Source organism: Cynocephalus volans, chromosome X (assembly GCF_027409185.1).
Source record: "Cynocephalus volans isolate mCynVol1 chromosome X, mCynVol1.pri, whole genome shotgun sequence".
NCBI classification, from domain to species: Eukaryota; Metazoa; Chordata; class Mammalia; order Dermoptera; family Cynocephalidae; genus Cynocephalus; species Cynocephalus volans.
Window position 1 is genome coordinate 84,140,673 of NC_084478.1, and position 19,591 is coordinate 84,160,263.

Below are 19,591 nucleotides of genomic sequence, written 5' to 3' on the forward strand. Positions count from 1 at the left end.
TAATCAAAATGGAATTTGCTACTTCCAAGCATGATCCAGCATCAACTTCTTTCAGTGGTAATAATTACCTACCTGGACCCAATAGGTATTAACCAGAACTTCTTGTTATCTCCAAACACCTGCTGGATATTCTTGATGAAGCCAAGGTTGAACCCATTTTTCTCTGGGCCACTTGTAAACACTGGAGTGCAGAAGGCCTCTAGGGCACAGTAGGGGAGTTGAATAAAAGAGGAAGAAGGCAATAAAGGAACAAATTTCAGCACAGTCATGGTTTTATAGTTCTCCCTGAATATGACTTGGTTCTATGGTATATTTTTGCTGTGGCAGCATAGGCCCCTCATTCTTAGTTATTGCTAAATAACTTAATAAAAACCAGTTTAATCACTAGTACAAGGTAAGCTTGTTATTCAATATAAAGAATTAGAACTCCTTTTTCTAAAAAAAAGTAGAGGAAACACATGCTGGTAGAAATAATTAAGCAGTCATGGGGTAGTACATATTTTGTACTGCTGGATTTAAGGAGTGAAAGAACATATTTAACAGTACTTTATTTGCATCTAAGTGGCAACAACAGCCAAATGGTCTCCATTTTTAGAACTGGGACCAAAGTAACGACACATAAAGAGATGGTAATGACATCAATTTGGTTTTGAAACATTTCAGAAACGAAGATGTTCACACTGAAGCATGTAATATAAGAAACTGAGTTTTACTCCAGATAAAATGTGAATGGGTGAACTTATAATCACCTCAAAACAATGAGGAATTAGACCATGTTAGTGAATTTTATTTTTACACACACATTTATCCCCAAAGCTTTCACTGTTGGACTCTGGCTGCATCTTACCATTTCACATTTGTTCTTTTTTTTCAGACTCTGTTATCATGAAGCTTTTAGTACTTTTCTACTTTGTAGCTAATCTCTAAGCCAAATGTGCTACCACCCTAGCAACTAAATACTGCATATATATTTGATTTAGAAAATGGGTGCAAATACTTTCTTAGCTGTTAGCATTATTAGCAAATGAATTCTCAAAGTGTAGTGGCTTTTGCACTAAAATTTACTCAGATCTATCCTAGTTAAACATTCAACATTTGGACACTTTCTCTTCACTCCTCATATACTGATTTGTACCCAATGTAAATATTTGTTTCATCATAGATGAAAAAAATTGTTGTACTGGAATTCATCAGAAATATAGTTCTCCAAATAATAGCCTATAGAATAACTGACAGAAAAAAAAAATGTTTATTTCTTGTATTCATCTTTTACACTCACTTGTTCAATGTGTTTATACCATTTCCAAGGTTCCTACACAGCTCCTTGATGATTGCAGGTATTCAAAGATTTTATTCTTTCTCAAGACATTTAGATTCTTGTTGGTATGTATTCTTTCTCAGGACTGTTTTTAGATGTGCTCAATAAATTAGATTCTTCTATGGTTATCAACCTTCACCTCCCCCTTCTGATATTCCCTTCTGTACTGATTCCTTCATTTCCTCATATGAATACCTTTTAGAAATCTTTCGAGTTGTAAATCTGGAAAGCTATTACCTAATGTGCACTATAAAGAGCAATGTTCATTTTTGTTTTTGTGTGGGGTTTCATTTACCAATGCTTTCTTTAGTCTGTAAGCTTCATTCACTGTGGCTCTCTGGTTTGGTAAAACGTATTTTCATCTCTCTCGATTTGGAGGCAAAGGGATGTCACTGCAGCTAAAATGCTTTACTGGAAGTTTTTCTCTTTCTTGGGAATGATCCACAGTTCACTCTGATATACATTAATATGCTTTTTTCCTAGTCTCAATATTCATTCTTACCTAAGGTAGTTTTGTTTCTGCTGACAAGCCAACAATGGTAACCAAAGAGAATCACAAGGCTGACAAAAAACATGCAGGCCACAAAGAGGAGGAAAAGGACATGGAACTTAGAGCGAACACTGGGCAATTCCCCCTGGAAAAGAAATAGTAAACAAACAAAACAAAAGATTAAAGTGGTAAAGCTTGGTTAGTTTTCCTATACAGGTTAATAGTTTTTCACATGTGTAAAATACCTAGCTGTAATTTAAAAAAAAAACAAAAACAGATTTTGTAAAATTTTTACAAAATGGTTCTTTCTGTTGATGACCCTACCTCATTATGGATATGATCTTAGCCTACAAAGCCTAAAATGTATCCTTGATTAAGTGCAGTTCAGTGTAAAATAGAGTAAATATTGTACCAATTAGAAAACGGTAATGTGAAAAGGGTATACTGTGCTCAAGCTGTAATTGGCACGGAGCCTCTCAAAGCTCGTACTCCATTTTGTTTGGAAATCATAAATCATTGGCAAGAGGTGATCTTGAGGTGATATAGTTCATCTTCTTATCTCAAGGTGGGCTATTCTGCATATCTTTGTGTGTCATGTTTCCTTGGACATAAGTGTGTTGAAAATGTCACAGTGGTGTATGTAGGAAGTTAAAACACATAGGTAGAATTTTTAATGTCCTACCTATTAGTCATGACCTGATTTTAAAGCTGCCAAAAATTTTGTGTGGTTGTTTTTTATAGCTGAAGTGGAATGTGCTGGTATATTACATCCTATGGAACAGCTATTTAGACAGTAAAAATCAAGCAAGATTTTACAGGCAGTTTTAAAAGTAGGTAGCTAAAGATTTCTTATAGTTATCTGGGACATCTTATTTTCCGTGTGGCACCAGCTTTTTTTTTCTTACATTCATCCTAGACCAGAATGAATGTTCTAAAGTTCTATAGCAAGCACAGCATGTAACATTTTGTCTTCTGAAGAGAACCATAGAAAACATTTCTAATTTTGGAATGAGCAGTTGGGAAATGACTATTATTTATTTCCTCCTTTCCCATGATGATCATTGTTTTGGCATGATGAATTGCTCTAAAATATTTCCAAATGCTCTCTAGTAATAAAGTTAAAAGTAATTCTTAAGTGAAGTGGACCTTAACTTCCAAATGATCTGGTTCTACTCCAGTTTAGAAGAAGAAAGTTAAGGCCTGCTAACACTTGGCAAGTTCAGATAGTACAGATTTTTTCTTCTCTGAGAAGGTATTTTTATTCATTTTTATGTAGGGAAATACTGGGAATCTTCCAAGGAGAGTATGTTTGAAGGATGAAGATAAAGGAAGTAAGCCAGTCAGATGCTTTCAGTTGAGGGGAGGTCTGGGTAAAATTTGCATGAGGGCAGAGCAGCCCAGTTAATAGTTACCTCCAGGACTTCATTGTTCAGGACCCTGTATCTGAAACGCTTTTTGAAATGATCCCTCTACAAAATCTTGGTCTAAGAACCCAAATTGAATTGGGTTGGTTTTTGTTTGTTCTACTTTGAATTTATAGGAAAGACTACATATATCGCTTTGTAGTGGTTTTCGCCTTGACTAGGCTTTTGTTTTCATAATATCTACTTTTTGAGTATGGTTTTTTAAAACCTTTAAAACTCATATCTATTTTACTTCTTATTTTTCATGTTTAAATGGGCAATGGGAAATAGCTGGGCAAGAGGAACTGATATAAAGTCAGTCTACGCCCTGTATAGCTGAGCTGGGTCTTTTCTCCCCTAATTACTCTTGTAAAACTCTCTTCTGTCTGCCAAAGCATATCTACTATGGTGTCCCTTGACAGAGTTCTTAATATTAAATTTTTATTTTATTGGAAGAGGGTGACAGCCCTACGTTAAAAAAATACCTTCTCAGGAGATAACCAAGCTAAATCATTCAAAGCAATAATCACACGGGACAGTTCAGAGAATAATGGCAGAATAATGCTATTATCTTGTGTCTAAAATAATTCATAGCCTCTGTGAGGAGATTCATGGCCCAGTATGGGAGGTGTGTATTACTACTTTTTGTGTAAGGTAAAGATCAATCTCCTATCAAAGTAGCTATTGTTTAAGTTAATATTGAGAGGACATAAATGATCTGATGGTTTTCTGAATTCCTTATTTCAAAGAAGCTAGAGCTTCTCCATAGCAGAACCATAACGGGTAGTAGAACATAGTACGGTGTAGGATCACTGGGCTTAGGGTCAGACTTAGGTTCAAATCCTGACTTTGAAATTTACAAGTTGAGTGATCCTGGGCAAGTCACTTCACTACTAAGAGCCTCAGTTTTATCATCTTTGAATGATACTGATAATTCCTACTTTGCTTACTTTACAGGCTTGTGGTGAGGATCAGATGAGATAATGGATATGAAAGTGCTTCACAAACTGTAAAGTACCATTATAAATGGAGGTTGCTGTTTTTAGGAGCGCAGCTTGTCTCCTTGACACATGACTTTTAAAATACATGGCAGTGTTTAATTTTTATTTTAAAGGGAGACAATTTAAACTGAGAAAGCCACCCCTAAACCAAACTAAAGGATTCTCTGGATGAGAGACTGCGAAAAAGCATTTCCCTGAACTGTGTCCTTTTCATTATAAGGGTAAGCCAAGATAGGTTTCCTCACCTTTCATCTGTCAGGCACAAGCTAGTCTATTGTGGAGAAAAAAATGAGAGAATAGGACAAGGACAAGGCTATGTTCACCCCTGGTATTGCTTGTGAATACTGGCACATTTCTGGTGATTGATTCATATCCAATACATCTTTCAAGAGTGAGAAATAGCATACAGCACCTGTTTGGCACTGTGGTATTTGATTATTGGCTGACTAAGAGGGCTAAAGGCAAAATGTGTGAAATGCAATATTGTTTGCTCTGTTACAAGGGTAAAAGATGGTTCTTAAGCAGTAGCCTACTGTGTTAAGGACCAAGAAAGGTTTGTAGTGAAGATCCACGCTGACACTTTGCCTGCTGATTGGATGAAGCAGATTTTCTTCACATTCAGGATAGTAGCTCAGCATGTGGATGGAATGCCAAACAGGTCATGGGAAACTGAGCCACAGATAATAGATCCTGTGCTGTGAAAAGGGGCCAAAGAAGAGATGTCAAGATGTGGAGTATAGTGAAGCATTTTGTATTTGGAGAAAATTTATGAGAAAACTTCATTTCTGTTTATACTTTTTTGTGTGTCTCTGAGTTGAAGATTTTGATATCCATTATATAATTTCTGATTCTTAAAGTTGTTAAATATCAGAATCACTTAAGCAAGTTGAAGGGAAAATGGAAAGCACACATCACTATAATTTTCTACACTACATTTTCTATACTAGTGGGGATCAAAGCACTAATTGGTAATTTAAATGTTCTCAGCTATTTAGGTTCTCACTGCCTTGACTTTTTCCTTTTTTCTCCAGTTTATTGTAATCTATATTCTGGTCAAAGGATTCATGCTCTTTCCCTACTCCTTTACCTCTGCATCTGAGATGAGATATTCCTCTTATACAGGCTCTTGTATAATTCCTAAAGTAATAACTAGTAACTCTGTCCACATCTGTGTTTTGCTATTCAGATTTGGTTTGTACAGCCCTCATCATGAATGTCTTAGTAATTGTACTGGAGTTGCGGGGAAGGGATATCTTCTGGAGTCCCTTGGCTTGAAATAAAAAATAAAAAAGAATATATTTGATTATACTTCCGCCAGACCCTAAACACATAAGTAAATAGAAAATCTGCCTTCAGTTGTTGGTTTTTTTTTTTTTTTTTTTTTTTTAAAATAGATGGGATATAGTTGATATCTCTCTTCAAGTAGAATAAAGATGAAGGGAAGTTTTTATTTATTTGTTTATTTTTTTGAGATTTCATTATAAATATTGGAACCACATTTGAAAGGTAAAGAAAGCACTTTCAACATCTGTTTTATTTGATCTTTGCAATGAGCCAGTGAAGCAAGTCACAGAGCCAGTATTAGATACCAGTTCTCCTAATTCCCACCCCAGTGTTTGTCATACGAAGTTCAAAAAAGATTCCGCATTACATTTGGTCATATGTGAAGATGAGTCAGCACATCTCTCTGTCCAGTACGAAACTTGCAACTCTCCTTTGAACAGGGAATTAGAAAGTATTTTCTAACAATAGGGGAGTGCTTTGCTAGCCTTTTTCTTAGGAAACTAGGCATTTAGAATTAGTTCCAACATTTTTCAAATCTATAACTGGTAAGAAGTGGATTTTAGAAACTTGACTAGAGAAGTACATTGTAAAGAATCAGTAGGAGTCAAGAAGTTGAATTCTTGAAGTCCTTAGCAAGATTCTCATGTATGACAGAAATTTGTTTAACTAGAATCTTTAAATAACTGACTTAAATCTCAGAATATTCAACATGGAAAACTAGTTTTTAGTGCCTTTCCTTCTGGTTACTTCAGTATTAGCTATTTCAAAATGTAAAATGGTAATAGGGTAAACAATGTCACAAATTGGAGTGGGTGTGCATTTGTTTCGAGGGGGACCCTTTGGGATTTTTTTAACTTACTCTCCAGTATTTGATGAAATAGCTGAAGACTGTTGTAGCAATGTACAGGCAGTAGAGAACAGAATAAGCTAAGAACTGGAGGAAGAATTTGTAGTTGGAAAATCCAATGCAGTTATTAACCCTAAAAAAAAAATAAAGAAAAACTAATTTGAAATCAGGACCCATTGACAGAGAACACAGTGATACCTAAATGGACTAAGCAATGGAAACATTACTCCTGCTGTTTCACTATGTGTTGTGTGGAAACCCAACAAAGAAAGAAGTCCCTTAATAGGAGCAGACTGAAAAAACAAGTTTACATCTCATTTGCTTCTCCTTTCATTTACAGGCATAGAGACATGTGGCCTATCTAATAGTTCTGCACTGGTTCCTGACATACCCAAGCAAACTTGGGTCCTGGTTGCTAAAAACCTATTACAGTCTAATAAGCTACACTTGGTATAGTTGTGGTATGTTCTGTCTGTAATTAGGTGATTTCAAACTGGTTCTATAGGTCTGGCATACAAAGTTTGGAAAAGAATTGCTGAATTTAACAATCTAGACTATCTCAAACATCAAGCCAGCAAGAAACAGAACTGAATTGTGTAATGTTGAAGAGGAGAAAATTTTGTGCTGTATTTTATTGCTATGCTCAGTTGCTAAAGTTAATGGACAGGAGACCATTAGCTTTGTAACCCCAGGAATTTACCACCATACCTTTGGTGGTATATTTACGCTTGCTTTAAAATGTCACCTGTCCTCTGTTCCCCACACAAATACAAAGCCCAGTGAATTATGATGGCAGAAACAGGCATGTTACACCTATGCTCAGGAAAGTGGGCATACTGAGCAACTTTGACCCTTTTAGAGGAGAGAAATGAATCAAAGGGACATACCAAGGGCAGTGATGGTCCATTTTTAATACACACCTACAAAGGGGACAAAATACAGTGTGGTAAGTGAGGCCATGGAAATGAAGCAACACCTCATAATTGAACTCGAGGTTTCAGCAGTATTTTTACATGGTTCCAGTACACCCATTCCCAGATTTCCACTATAGCGACTCTAAAGCTATTGTGTTCTCAGTTATTCCTAGGATGAGGCAATCACAATAACACTTTGTAGGATCATGCTGGCAGCAAGTTACATGCCTAGAAGTCCAACCTTTAAAAGTATTGGAAATTCCAGGATATTGATACAGAAAAAAGGTCCAAGATGTCTCCTCTCATTTTGTTCAATACTCAGTTAATAAAGGTACAGATGAAAACATATGGCTATAGCCTGTGTGTGAATCAGGGGTAAGAGAAATATGGGTGGAACAAGCACTCAAGAAGAAAGGCATGAAGAGTATATGTATTAACATTAAATGGGGTTTTATAAAGCTGGAACAATTTAAGCAACAAAATAAAGTACTACTGGATTATAACACAAAATATAAAATGAATATCCATGCCTCCATACTGATATAAATAAATGATTGAATAAATAAATAAATGGGAAAGAAGAGATAGATCTCTTAGCAGAAGAATTTCAAATAATTTATGTAGCTACTCCACCTTCAAGGAGAGGGAGCATAACTTCCCAATTCCTTTAGTGTAGGCTATGCATAGTGACTTCCTTCCAAAGAGTACAGTATAAAAAGGAGGAGGGGGTGGGAGAATAATGTTACAGTGGAGAAACCTAACAAACACTACCTCATATAGATGATCAAGATTAATACTATAGTGGTAAGTCATGTTTATATGTACCCTCGATATTATGTAATGAGAATGGAATTTTATCTTTATGGTCTTTCTCCCCAAATCACATTACCCAGTCTAATAATCATGAGAAAAACATCAAACCAATGTCAATAGGAGCATTCTACAAAATACCTGACCATTAATCCCCAAAACTATCAAGGTCATCAAAAACTAGTAAAGTCCGAGAAATTGCCACAGCTAAGAGGAGCTGAGGAGACATGACTACTAAATGTAATACGGCATCCTGGATGGGATCCTGGAACAGACAAAGAACATTAGGGAAAAACTGAGACAATCTAAATGAAGTATGGACTTCAGTTAAAAATACTGTATCAATCCTGGCTTACTAATTCTAACAAATGTACCATACTACATAATATAAGATGTTAATAACAGGGGAAACTACGTATGGGACATATGAGAGCTATCTTCACAATAAATCCGTAAATCTAAGACTGTTCTAAGATAAGAAGCTTATTTTAAAATGTGGTTTTATTTCTCTTTCCTATCTTTAGAATAGTTTGCATCATCATAATTCCTGTGAGGGAGTTTGGCATGTGCTCATTATGATTGAAAGGAAATGCTCTTATCTAGGCATGTTTACATGTCAGGAGTAGTCATTTTGTTTTCTAGGCAAAGCTCGCCCAGGGGAAACATGGCTGTCACTTACATGGCACAGACAGAGCAGTGGTGGCAGCGGTCTGGCTTGATCAGATGGCACCGGTCACAGAATCGTACAGCTGTAGGAAAAATGAGGTAGTTAACAATTGTTAGGGCTCAATATGAGACTTTATATCTTACTAGCCTACATGGATGGCTTGTTATGTACTGATGATGGATAGTCAAACTCATCTCAAGTTGCGAAGCAAAAAACAGATCACATAGGAGAATTGTGGTATGTACTTCTTTCCTTGTTGGATCAATCTTAAAAGCACATTTTGAGGATGAAGGGAAGGGAAAACATTTCATATCTGAATATCTGATCATAAGATTTTCTATTATAAAACAAAGAAACTATACTATTAACTGCTTGAATGACCTTGAGAAATTATTTAACTTCTGTTTACCCCAACTTTCCTATCTAAAAACAAGGATTCATAATTTATCTCCTGTCTCCAGAGGTTGGGTTGTATGAAGTGGATAAAACTCTACAACATGGCAAAGACAGTGGTTCTCAGAATAACAATTTGGAGAACAGAAAAGACATTCTAGACAATTAGTTCAATTGACCATTTCACAGATAAAGGAAGTAAAGACTTGGGCCATATCAAGTGACTTGCCTAAGGTCACACAGCAAGTGAGTGCCAGGGCTGTGACCTGTACAGTTTTTCCAACTTCTCATTTCAGGGTTCTCTTCACTCTGAAGTCTGATATATAAAACAAAAATCATTCCTATCTTCCTCTCTCCGTTCCTTCCTTGCTCCTTTTCTCCCTCCTTCCTTCCCTTTCTTTCCCTTAGATGAAAGGCATTTTTCTATCCTTTTCATTTTCTCCATCTTCACTGAGAGAGTATGACTGTATTTAATGTGATTACTGTTAAGTGTAAAAACTAAAATTATGAATAATCTGAGCTAATATAATAATTCCATCTAAAGTGTGCATTAAACACACATAACTGATTCAACACAATAGACTGCCAATTCAGCAGAGTTTCATATTCATTTCTACCAATGGGAGTGTGTATGACCAAAGTTATGGGTATAATTGGGTCAAGGAAAAAGGGAGAGGGACATGCATCTTGGGTCCTTTAGCATATTTTTAAAGATACTGTCAATGCCATTATCCTAGCTTAAGCCACCATCATCTCTCACCTAGATGACTGCAATAGCTGTGTTACTGATCACTTTGCATTCATTCTTGCCCCTCACAATGCCTACTATAAAGAGTAGTTGTGCAATTTGTCAAAATGTAAATAAGATCATATTACCATCCAGTTAAAACTCTCAATGGATTTCCAACACTCTTAGAATAAAATACAAACTCCTTACGATGGCCTGCATCATATAACCTCTGCCTGTCTCTTTAATCTTATCTTGTACCCCTATCTACCAACTGTGCTCCAGTGACACTGGATGCTATCTGCTCTTTTAAAAAATTTTTATATTTTATTATGAGCACATTCATTATTACAAATTGATTTTTTCCTTATGCCCTTTACCCGATCTATCACTCCCCAAAACAACTCCCTCCCTCCCCCATCTCTAGCATCCTTAGGTTTGTCCTCTCCTTCTGAAAGTTCAACATACTGTTGTGGTCTTTTTCCCTTTCTTTATTTTCTTTCCCTTCCTTCCTTCCTTCCTTCCTTCCTTCCTTCCTTCCTTCCTTCCTTCCTTCCTTCCTTCCTTCCTTCCTTCCTTCCTTCCTTCCTTCCTTCCTTCCTTCTTTCATTTTCTCTCTCTCTCTTTCCTTCTTTCTTGGCACCCAGTTAAGAGTGAGAACCTGCAGTATTTCTCTTTTCTTCTTTGGCTTATTTCACTTAACATAATTTCCCCCAGACTCATCCATGTTGCTGCAAATGGCAGAATTTCATTCTTTTTTTATGGCAGAGTAGTATTCCTTTGAGTATATACACCACATTTTCCTTATCCAGTCAACTGTCGATGGACACTGAGGTTGGTTCCATATCTTGGCTATTGTAGATAGAGCTTTAATGAACATGAGAGTACAGGTATCCCTTTCACATGATGATTTCCATTCCTGTGGATATATAGCCAGGAGTGGGATTGCTAGATCATATGTTAGTACTATCTGTAGTTGTTTGAGAAACCTCCATACTGTTTTCCATAATGGCTGTGCTAGCTTACAATCCCACCAACAATGTAGAAGAGCTTCTCTTTACCCACATCCTTGCCAGCATTTGTTATTCTCGGTCTTTTTAATAATGGCCAGTCTAAATGGAGTGAGATGATATCTCAAGGTGGTTTTGATTTGCACTTCTCTGACGATTAGTGATGCTGAGCATGTATTCACATACATGTAGGCCATTTGTATGTCTTCCTTTGAAAAATGTCTATTCATCTCCTTTGCCCACTTTTTAATTGGATTATTTGTTTATTCACTGTATAGTTGTTTGAGTTCTTTACATTTTCTCGATATTTGTCCATTGTTGGATGTATAGTTTTCAAATATTTTCTCCCATTCCATAGGTTGTCTTTTTGCTCTGTTGATTGTTTCCTTTATTGTGCAGAAACTTTTTAGTTTGATATAATCCCATTTGTTTATTTTTTTCTTTTGTTGGTTATACTTTTGGGGTCTTATTCATGAAGTCTTTGTTCAGTTCTACTTCCTGAAGTCTTTCCCCTACATTTTCCTTTAGTAATTTTATGGTTTTGGGTCTTATATTTAAGTCTTTAATCCATTTTGAGTTGATTTTGGTACATGGTGAGAGGTACAGGTCCAGTTCCATTCTTTTGCATATGTGTTTCCCTGGCACCATTTATTGAAGGGGCAGTCTTTTCTCCAATGTATGTTCTTGGTACCATTGTCAAAAATCAGTTGGCTGTAAGTATGTGGGTTGATTGCCAGGTTTTCTATTCTGTTCCATTGATTTGAGTGTCTGTTTTTATGCTGGTACTATGCTGTTTTGATTACAATAGCTTTGTAATATAATTTGAAGTCAGGTAGTATTATGCCCCTGGCTTTTTTTTTTTTTTTTGCTTAGGATTGCTTTGGCTAATGGGGACTTTTTGTTGTTCCAAGTGAACGTTAGGATTGCTTTTTCTAGTTCTGTGAAGAATTTCATTGGTATTTTCATGGGGACTACATTGAATCTGTACATTGGTTTGGGTAGAATAGACATTTTCATGATGTTAATTCTTCCCATCCAAGAGCATGGTATGTTTTTCTACCTTTTTGTGTCCTCTTTAATTTCTTTCAGTAGTGTTTTGTAGCTCTCACTGTAGAGATATTTCACCTCCTTGGTTAAATTGACTCCTACATGTTTTATTTTCTTGGTGACTATTGTAAATGGGCTTGCTTTCTTGATGTCTTTTTCTGCTAGTTTGTTACTGGAGTATAAAAATGCTACTGATTATTGGGTGTTGATTTTGAATCCTGCAACATTACTGAAATTGTTAATCAGCTCTAAGTGTTTTTTGATACAGTCTTTAGGTTTTTCTATATATAAGATCATGTCATCTGCAAACAGGGACAGTTTGATCTCATACTTTCTAATCTGGATGCCCTTTATTTCTTTCTCTTGCCTGATTGCTCTGGCTAGTATACTTCCAATACTATATTAAATAAGATTGGTGAGAGTGGGCAGCCTTGTCTTGTTCCTGTCCTTAAGGGAAAAGCTTTTAGCTTTTCCTCATTCAGGATGATGTTGGAGATTGGTTTGTCATAAATGGCTTTTATTGTGTTGAGATAATTTCCTTCTATACCTAATTTACTGAAAGTCTTTATCATGAAGGATGTTGAATTTTGTCAAATGCTTTTTCTGCATGTATTGAGATAATCATATGGTTTTTGTCCTTGATTTCGTTGATGTGGTGTATCACATTTATTGACTTGTGTATGTTGAACCATCCTTGCATACCTGGGATGAATCCCACTTGATTGTGGTGTATATTTTTTTTTATGTGTTTCTGTATTCTGATAGCTAATATTTTGTTGAGGATTTTTGCATCTATGTTCATCAAAGATATTGGCCTTTAATTTTCATTTTTGTTATATCTTTGGTTTTGGTTGTTGTTGCTTTGCCCCCCATGGATTTGTCACCCCACTTCCCCTGGATGATGGAGATGCAAAGAATTACTCAAAGACCATCTCTTCTGAGCAGTGAGAGACCCTGAAGTGGTTAATCTCCTGCTGGAACCCTCAAGCGAGAGACATCCCTTCCTTGGCAAATTAACCCCGAATTGGGGTTCTCTTCCTGAATTTCTTTTCCAGACCAGGAAGTTACAGGAAGAGAACATAGCTGTGGTTATAGTTTAACAATATGGGCCAGTAACTTTCAGTGAAAGAAGCCAGATGACATTCCAGCAAGGCAATTAAGTGATCCATTAACAAAAGCTTGATCTTAGCAAACATTCCTTCTCCCTCTAGTAATTTTCCAGTATCTACACATATCAATCAGTAACTGGTCTGTCCTTGAGCCAGCAACCTTGCTGTGCCACAAATCTTTATCTTACACTAGAGACTTTATAGCCTGAGGAAAATTTCCAGTCCTCCACAAGGTCAATATTTGAAACTGCAAGGCTTTGGAAAACCAGGTCCTGTGAAGTACATTTGCTTTATAGTATATTCCACAGGTTGTCAGGGTGATACTGACCTCCTAGAATGAGTTTGGGAGAGTAGCCTCTGATTCAATTTTCTGGAATAGTTTGAAGAGCATTGCTATTAATTCCTATTTAAATGTTTGGTAGAATTCAGCAGTAAAGCCATCAGGTCCTGGACTTTTCTTCATTGGGAGCCTACTGATTACTGCCTCAATCTCATTGCTTGATATTGGTCTGTTCAGATTTTATATTTCTTCTTGGTTCAGTCTTGATAGTTCATATGTGTCCAAGAATTTATCCATTTCCTCCAGGTTTTCATATTTGTTGGTGTGCAGTTGGTTAAAATAATCTCTATGATTCTTCATATTTCTGTGGTATCAGTTGTAATGTCTCCTTTTTCATTTCTGATTTTTGTTATTTGGGTCTTCTCTCTTCTTTTTTCACTTTTGTTAACCTAGCTAATTGTTTGTCTATTTTATTTATCTTCTCAAAAACTCAACTATTTCTTTCATTGATCTTCTGTATCATTTTTTGAGTCTCTATTTCATTTAGTTCTGCCCTGATCTTAATTATTTCTTTCCATGTACATCTTCTAGGATTGGATTGCTGTTGTTTTTCTAGTTCTTAGAGTCATAGCATTAGGTTGCTTATTTGAAGTCTTTCCATTCTTTTGATGTAAGCATTTATTGCAGTAAACTTCCCTCTTAGTACTGCTTTTGCAGTATCTAATGGGCTTTGGTATGATGTGTTTTTATTTTCACTAGTTTGAAGAAATTTTTTGACTTCCTTTTTAATTTCTTCTTGGACCCATATGTCATTGAGAAGTGTGTTGTTTAGTTTCCATGAACATGTACAATTGCCAGAGTTTTGATTGTTATTGATTTCAGTTTTAATCCATTGTGGTCTGAAAAGATACTTGGAATGATTTCAATTTTTTAAAATTTGCTGAGACTTGATTTGTGATAGACATGTGGTCTATCCTGCAGAATGTTGCATGTGCTGATGAGAAGAATGTGTATTCTGTAGTGGTTGGATGAAAATGTTCTGTAGATATCTCCCAGGCCAAATTGGTATAAGGTGTAGTTTAAGTTGCGTGCTTCTTTGTCAATTTGTTTCCTGGAAGATCTGTCCAATGCTGAGAGAGGGGTGTTCAGGTCACCCACTCTTATTGTATTAGGGTCTATTTCTTTTTTAGGTCTAAGAGTGTTTACTTTACACATGTGAATACTCTAGCATTGGGTGCATACACATTTATGATTGTTATGTCTTCTAACTAGATAGATCCCTTTATCATTATATAATGGCCTTCTTTGTCTCTTTTTATGGTTTTTGGTTTAAAGTCTATTTTATCTGATGTAAGAATAGCTACTCCTGCTTGCTTTTGGTTTCCATTTGCATGGTATTTCTTTTTCCATCTCTTCACTTTTAGTCTGTGTATATCTTTATAGGTTAGGTGGGTCCCTTGAAGACAGCATACAGCTGGGCCCAGCTTTTTAATCCAATCAGTCAGTCAGTGCCTTTTGAATAGGCAGTTTAATCCATTTACATTTAGGGTAGTTATTGATAAGTATTGCTTTACTCCTGTCATTATATTGCTTTTTGTTTAGATGTCTTAAATATCATTTGTCCCTTTCTTCCCCTTTTATTTTTCATCTTCAATGTTAGCTGGATTTTTGAGATGACATGATTTAGCTTCTTTCTCTTTCTCATTTGTATTTTGGTTTTAATGGTAGGTTTTGCTGTTTCTTATGAATCCATGATAGTTATTATCATTTTTTAGATTCTGGATGCAGGACTCCTTTGAGAATTTCTTGCAGGGCTGGTCATATGATAGTGAACTCCCATAATTTTTATCTGGGAAATATACTATTTCTCCCTCCTTTCAGATGGATAATCTTGCTGGATATAGAATTCTTGGGTGGCTATATTTTTACTCTTAGTATTTTGAATATATTATCCCATTTTCACCTGGTTTATAAGGTTTCAGTTGAGAAGTATGATGTTAGTTTGATGGGGGATTCCTTATAGTTGACTTGATGCTTTTCTCTTGCTGTTTTATAATTCTCTCTTTGTCTTTGAGCTTTGCCAGTTTGACTATAATGTGTCTTGGACAGGATCTTTTCGGATTGAATCTGTTTGGGTATCTTTGGGCTTCTTTGATCTGAAGGTCTGCATCTCTCCCTATACCTGGGAAGTTTTCTGTTATTTCCTTGAATTGGTTTCCAATGTCTTTTCCTCTCTCCTCCTTTTCTGGAATACCCATGATTCAGATGTTTGGGTGCTTGAGGTTGTCTGCTAGCTCTCTTAGATTTTCTTCGTTTTAAAATTCTTTTTACCCCCCCCCTTTTTTTTTGGTCTGCATTGACTATTTCAAAAATACCATCTTCAAGGTCTGAAATTCTTTCTTCTGCTTACCCTAGCCTGCTGCTCAAGCTTTCTGTTCTGCTTTTTATTTCATTAAGTGAATCCTTCAGTTCTAGGAGTTCTGATACATTCTTTTTCAAAATATTAATCTCTTTGCAAATTTTCTCCTTAATATCCTGAGTATTTTTTCTTGTTTTATTGTATTCTCTAATTGATTCTTGCTTCAGTTCTTTAATTTGTCTCTTTGAGCTTTCTTAAGATCAGTGCTCAGAATTCATTTTCAGACATCTCTAGGTTTTCTTGCTCTTGAGGTCTGGTACTTCAGAATTACTGTATTCCTTTAGTGGTGTCATATCTTCTTGTTTATTTGTAGTTCTAGTATTATTTCATTGGTGTTTGGTCAGCTGGTAGGGCAGTTGTTTCTTCTATTACTCTGGAGTGGGCTATGAGCAGAAAGACTTTCTCCTTTATTTGTAGGCTGTGCTGGTGACTCTTCCTGTGTCATTGCAGTTGAGTGTGCAGTGGGCTGTCTTGGCTCCTGCTCAGGTGGTGGGCAGGATTTTCCAGGGCTCAAGCATGGGCTGGCAGTGGTGGCAGTGCACAGGACCAGTGCTTACTTGGGCTCCTGCTCAGGCAGTGGGTGAGACTCTCCAGGGCTTGGGCATGGGGCAGTGGCAGCAGTGGTGGTATAGGTGGTTGGTGCTCACCTGAGCTCCCACATGGGCCATGGGGGGGCCTATCTGTTCTTATAATACACAAAGCTTGCTTCCATTTCAGGGCCTTTTGCACTTCCAGATCATCTACCTGGGATGATCATACCTCTGTTTCTTGAATGGTGTGATAGTTAATTTTATGTGTCAACTTGAGTAGGTTATGGGGTGCCCAGATATTTGTGTAAAAATTATATCTGGGTGTGTCTGTGAGGGTGTTTCTTTAGGAAATTGCCATTTGAATAGTAGACTGAGTAAAGCAGATTGTCCTCCCCAATGTGGGAGGCCTCATTCAATCTGTTGAAGACCTGAATAGAACAAAAATGTAGAGTAAGGGAGAATTTGCTGTCTCTGCCTGACTGCATGAGCTAGGACATCAGTTTCTCCTGCCGTTGGACTGGAATTTACACCATCAGTGCTCCTGGTTCTCAGACCTTTGGATTCAGACTAGAAGTATATCACCAGCTTTCCTTGTTCTCCAGCTTGCAGATGGCATACCATGGGATTCTCAGCTTCCATAATAGCATGAGCCAATTTCTCATAATAAATCTCTCTCTCTCTCTCTCTCTCTCACACACACACACACACACACACACACACACACACACACACACACACACACACACACACACACGAGGATACTTCAAAAAGTTTGTGGAAAAACAGAATTAAAAGATAATATGAATCTTTCCATGAACTTTTTGAAGACCCCTCATATAATGAGGATTATATATATTTCATTGGTTCTGTTTCTCTGGAGAATTCTGACTAACGTACATGGCTAGTTCCTTTTTTTGTTTGTTTGTTTTTAACATTCAGGTCTCAGCTCAAATGGCATTTTTTCAGAAAAGCCTTTCCTATTATGCTCTATCATGGGGGCTGCAAACAAATGTCTCGAGAGTCCAGGAAATAGTAAGTAGTGGACAAAGCAGCTGGTGGAACCTGGGAATTCATGTTCTCTTTAGAAAGAGGGCTGCCACCACTCAGTTCCAGCTAATTTTTGCCATGTGGAAATGCAGATCGAATGTTGCCAGATCATCTGAGTTATTGAAAGAAGCCAGTAACTGGATTTTTATGTATCCTAATTGTTAAAAGGTAGTAACAAACCTATAGTTTTAAAAGACACATAGAGATAAAAAAAAAAACTATATCTGTGAGCCCAATTCATCCCATATTCCTCTAGTTTGTAACCTATGCTCTATCACATCATTCTGTTTATTACTGCCTGAAATTATATAATTCCCTGTCTCCCTTTCATCAGAATTTAAGCTCCACAAGAAACCTTTCTTCTATGTTCCACTCCATGTTTCCAGTGCTTGGAACAGTGCCTCACACATAGTAGTCACTTTTTAAATTTTAGTATTATGTAAGTTATAAATCATATGCTAAAACTAGAGATAATAGTATAATGAACACCACATACCATTACCCAGCTTTAACAACTATCAATATTGTGCCATTTTTCCTTAACCTATTTCCTTAACTGGCTTTTTACTTAAGCATTTTAAAAGCAAATCCTAGTCACTTCAAATCATAAATATTTCTGTATCATGAAGACTTTTAAAAAATCATATCTACAATGATATTATTGCTCTAACAAAATTAACAATAAGTCCTTAATATCATCTATTACCCAGACCATATTAAAATTTCCCCAATTGTCATAGTATATTAATATTTGTTGAATAAACAGATGATGAAGAAATGAATATATGTGACAGTATACTTTGCAGAGCCTTGAAATACTGCCTTCCTTATTAGAAACATTAGGTTGACTTGTTAGAAGAGACTTGGTTTTCAAATTTTAAAAGGTAGAGAAATGGTTCGAGAACTATTCTAGTCATGCAGATGAAACCTAAGAATAAAATTCCATAGTGGATATTCACCCAAGAAAAATGAAGACATGTTTTTGCACAAATACTTGCACAAAAATGTTCATAGCAGATTGACTCTTAATAGCTAAGCACCAGAAACAACCTAAATGTATATCAACCAGTGAATGGATAAACAAACTGTAATATATTCATACAATGTTATACTATTCAGTGATAAAAGGACTGAAATACAGAACAATATGAATAAATCTCAAAAAAAACATTATGCTGAATAAAAGAAAACAGACACAAGAGTACATACTATATGATTCCAATTATATAAAATTCTAGAGCATGCAAAACTATTCTACAGTGAAAAACTATTAGAAGCGTAATTGTGGGGGGGCAGGTGGAATTGACTGGGAAGGGGCATGACAGAACTTTCTGAGGTGATGGTAATGTTTATAGGGGTTTTAGTTACACAGGTGTGTACATTTTTCAAAACACATTGACTTGTATACTTAAGATTTGTGCATGTTTTGTATGTACATTTTGCCTGAAAAGAATGATAAAATATTTAGGTGGATGTATATTGATATCTGCTATTTACTTTGAAATGCACCAGAAAAATAAGACGGCTTGACAGAAGACGAATAGAGGGACAGATATATAGATAGATAGGTAGATATGTGATAAAACAATATAGTAAAATGTTAATGATGGCATCCAGTGTTGGGTATATAGGTACTTACTATAGAATTCTTCCAACTTTGATATGTGTTTGAAAAATTTTATAATAAAAGGTTGAGAAACAAACTCCAAAGTAGTTTTCAGAAGGTGAGAGAAAAAGGGGCTAGCCTGAGAACATACATGACTTAGCCTTTCTGAGATTCTTGTTGAGCTGCTCTGTAGCTGACTTTGGATGAACTGACCTCCACTCCCGGTTCTTGTGTAAACTGGTAGCTTCTTGGCCATATCAACAAGCATCTGCTTCTGGACCTCAGGCCTCTCTTCATTTTCATAGCGCTCCTTGTCTGTATAGGACAAGTGAAACTAAAAGCAGAAGTGATAGGCAAGATGTTATTTTCTAGGTTCACAGAAAAGATTAAAAACAACAACAATAACTACTTAAATGAAAATATTTGTTACCCAGACACCAACTTGGCTTTTAACTTTCTCTGGCTAATTATGTCAATTATATTATCTGACTTTTATCTCAATCTTCATAACTCTATGAGATAGTTGGTATTGTTTTATAAAAAAGTAAAACTTAGAGAGATTAAATACCTTGTCCAAGGTTGTACTCACTCAACTAGTAAGAAGCAAAGCTGGGCCCCAAACCATGTTCATCTGACTCCGAGACTTGTGCCCTTTCCACTCCATTATATCATAATATGATGTTGCATAC

General features: G+C 36.2%; 1 protein-coding gene across 1 annotated transcript in view; it reads right to left on the reverse strand.

The window, feature by feature from the left end:
- The window catches only part of ZDHHC15 (zinc finger DHHC-type palmitoyltransferase 15), a 120,691-nt gene that overhangs the window by 25,426 nt on the left and 75,674 nt on the right, over positions 1 to 19,591 (reverse strand). Inside the window, exons 4-9 of the mRNA XM_063083977.1 lie at positions 19,116 to 19,236; positions 8,747 to 8,816; positions 7,231 to 7,263; positions 6,356 to 6,476; positions 1,821 to 1,953; positions 73 to 199 (exon numbers count right to left, since the gene is read on the reverse strand). Coding sequence (XP_062940047.1) covers positions 73 to 199; positions 1,821 to 1,953; positions 6,356 to 6,476; positions 7,231 to 7,263; positions 8,747 to 8,816; positions 19,116 to 19,236 — 605 coding nt within the window. The remainder of the gene's footprint in view (positions 1 to 72; positions 200 to 1,820; positions 1,954 to 6,355; positions 6,477 to 7,230; positions 7,264 to 8,746; positions 8,817 to 19,115; positions 19,237 to 19,591) is intronic.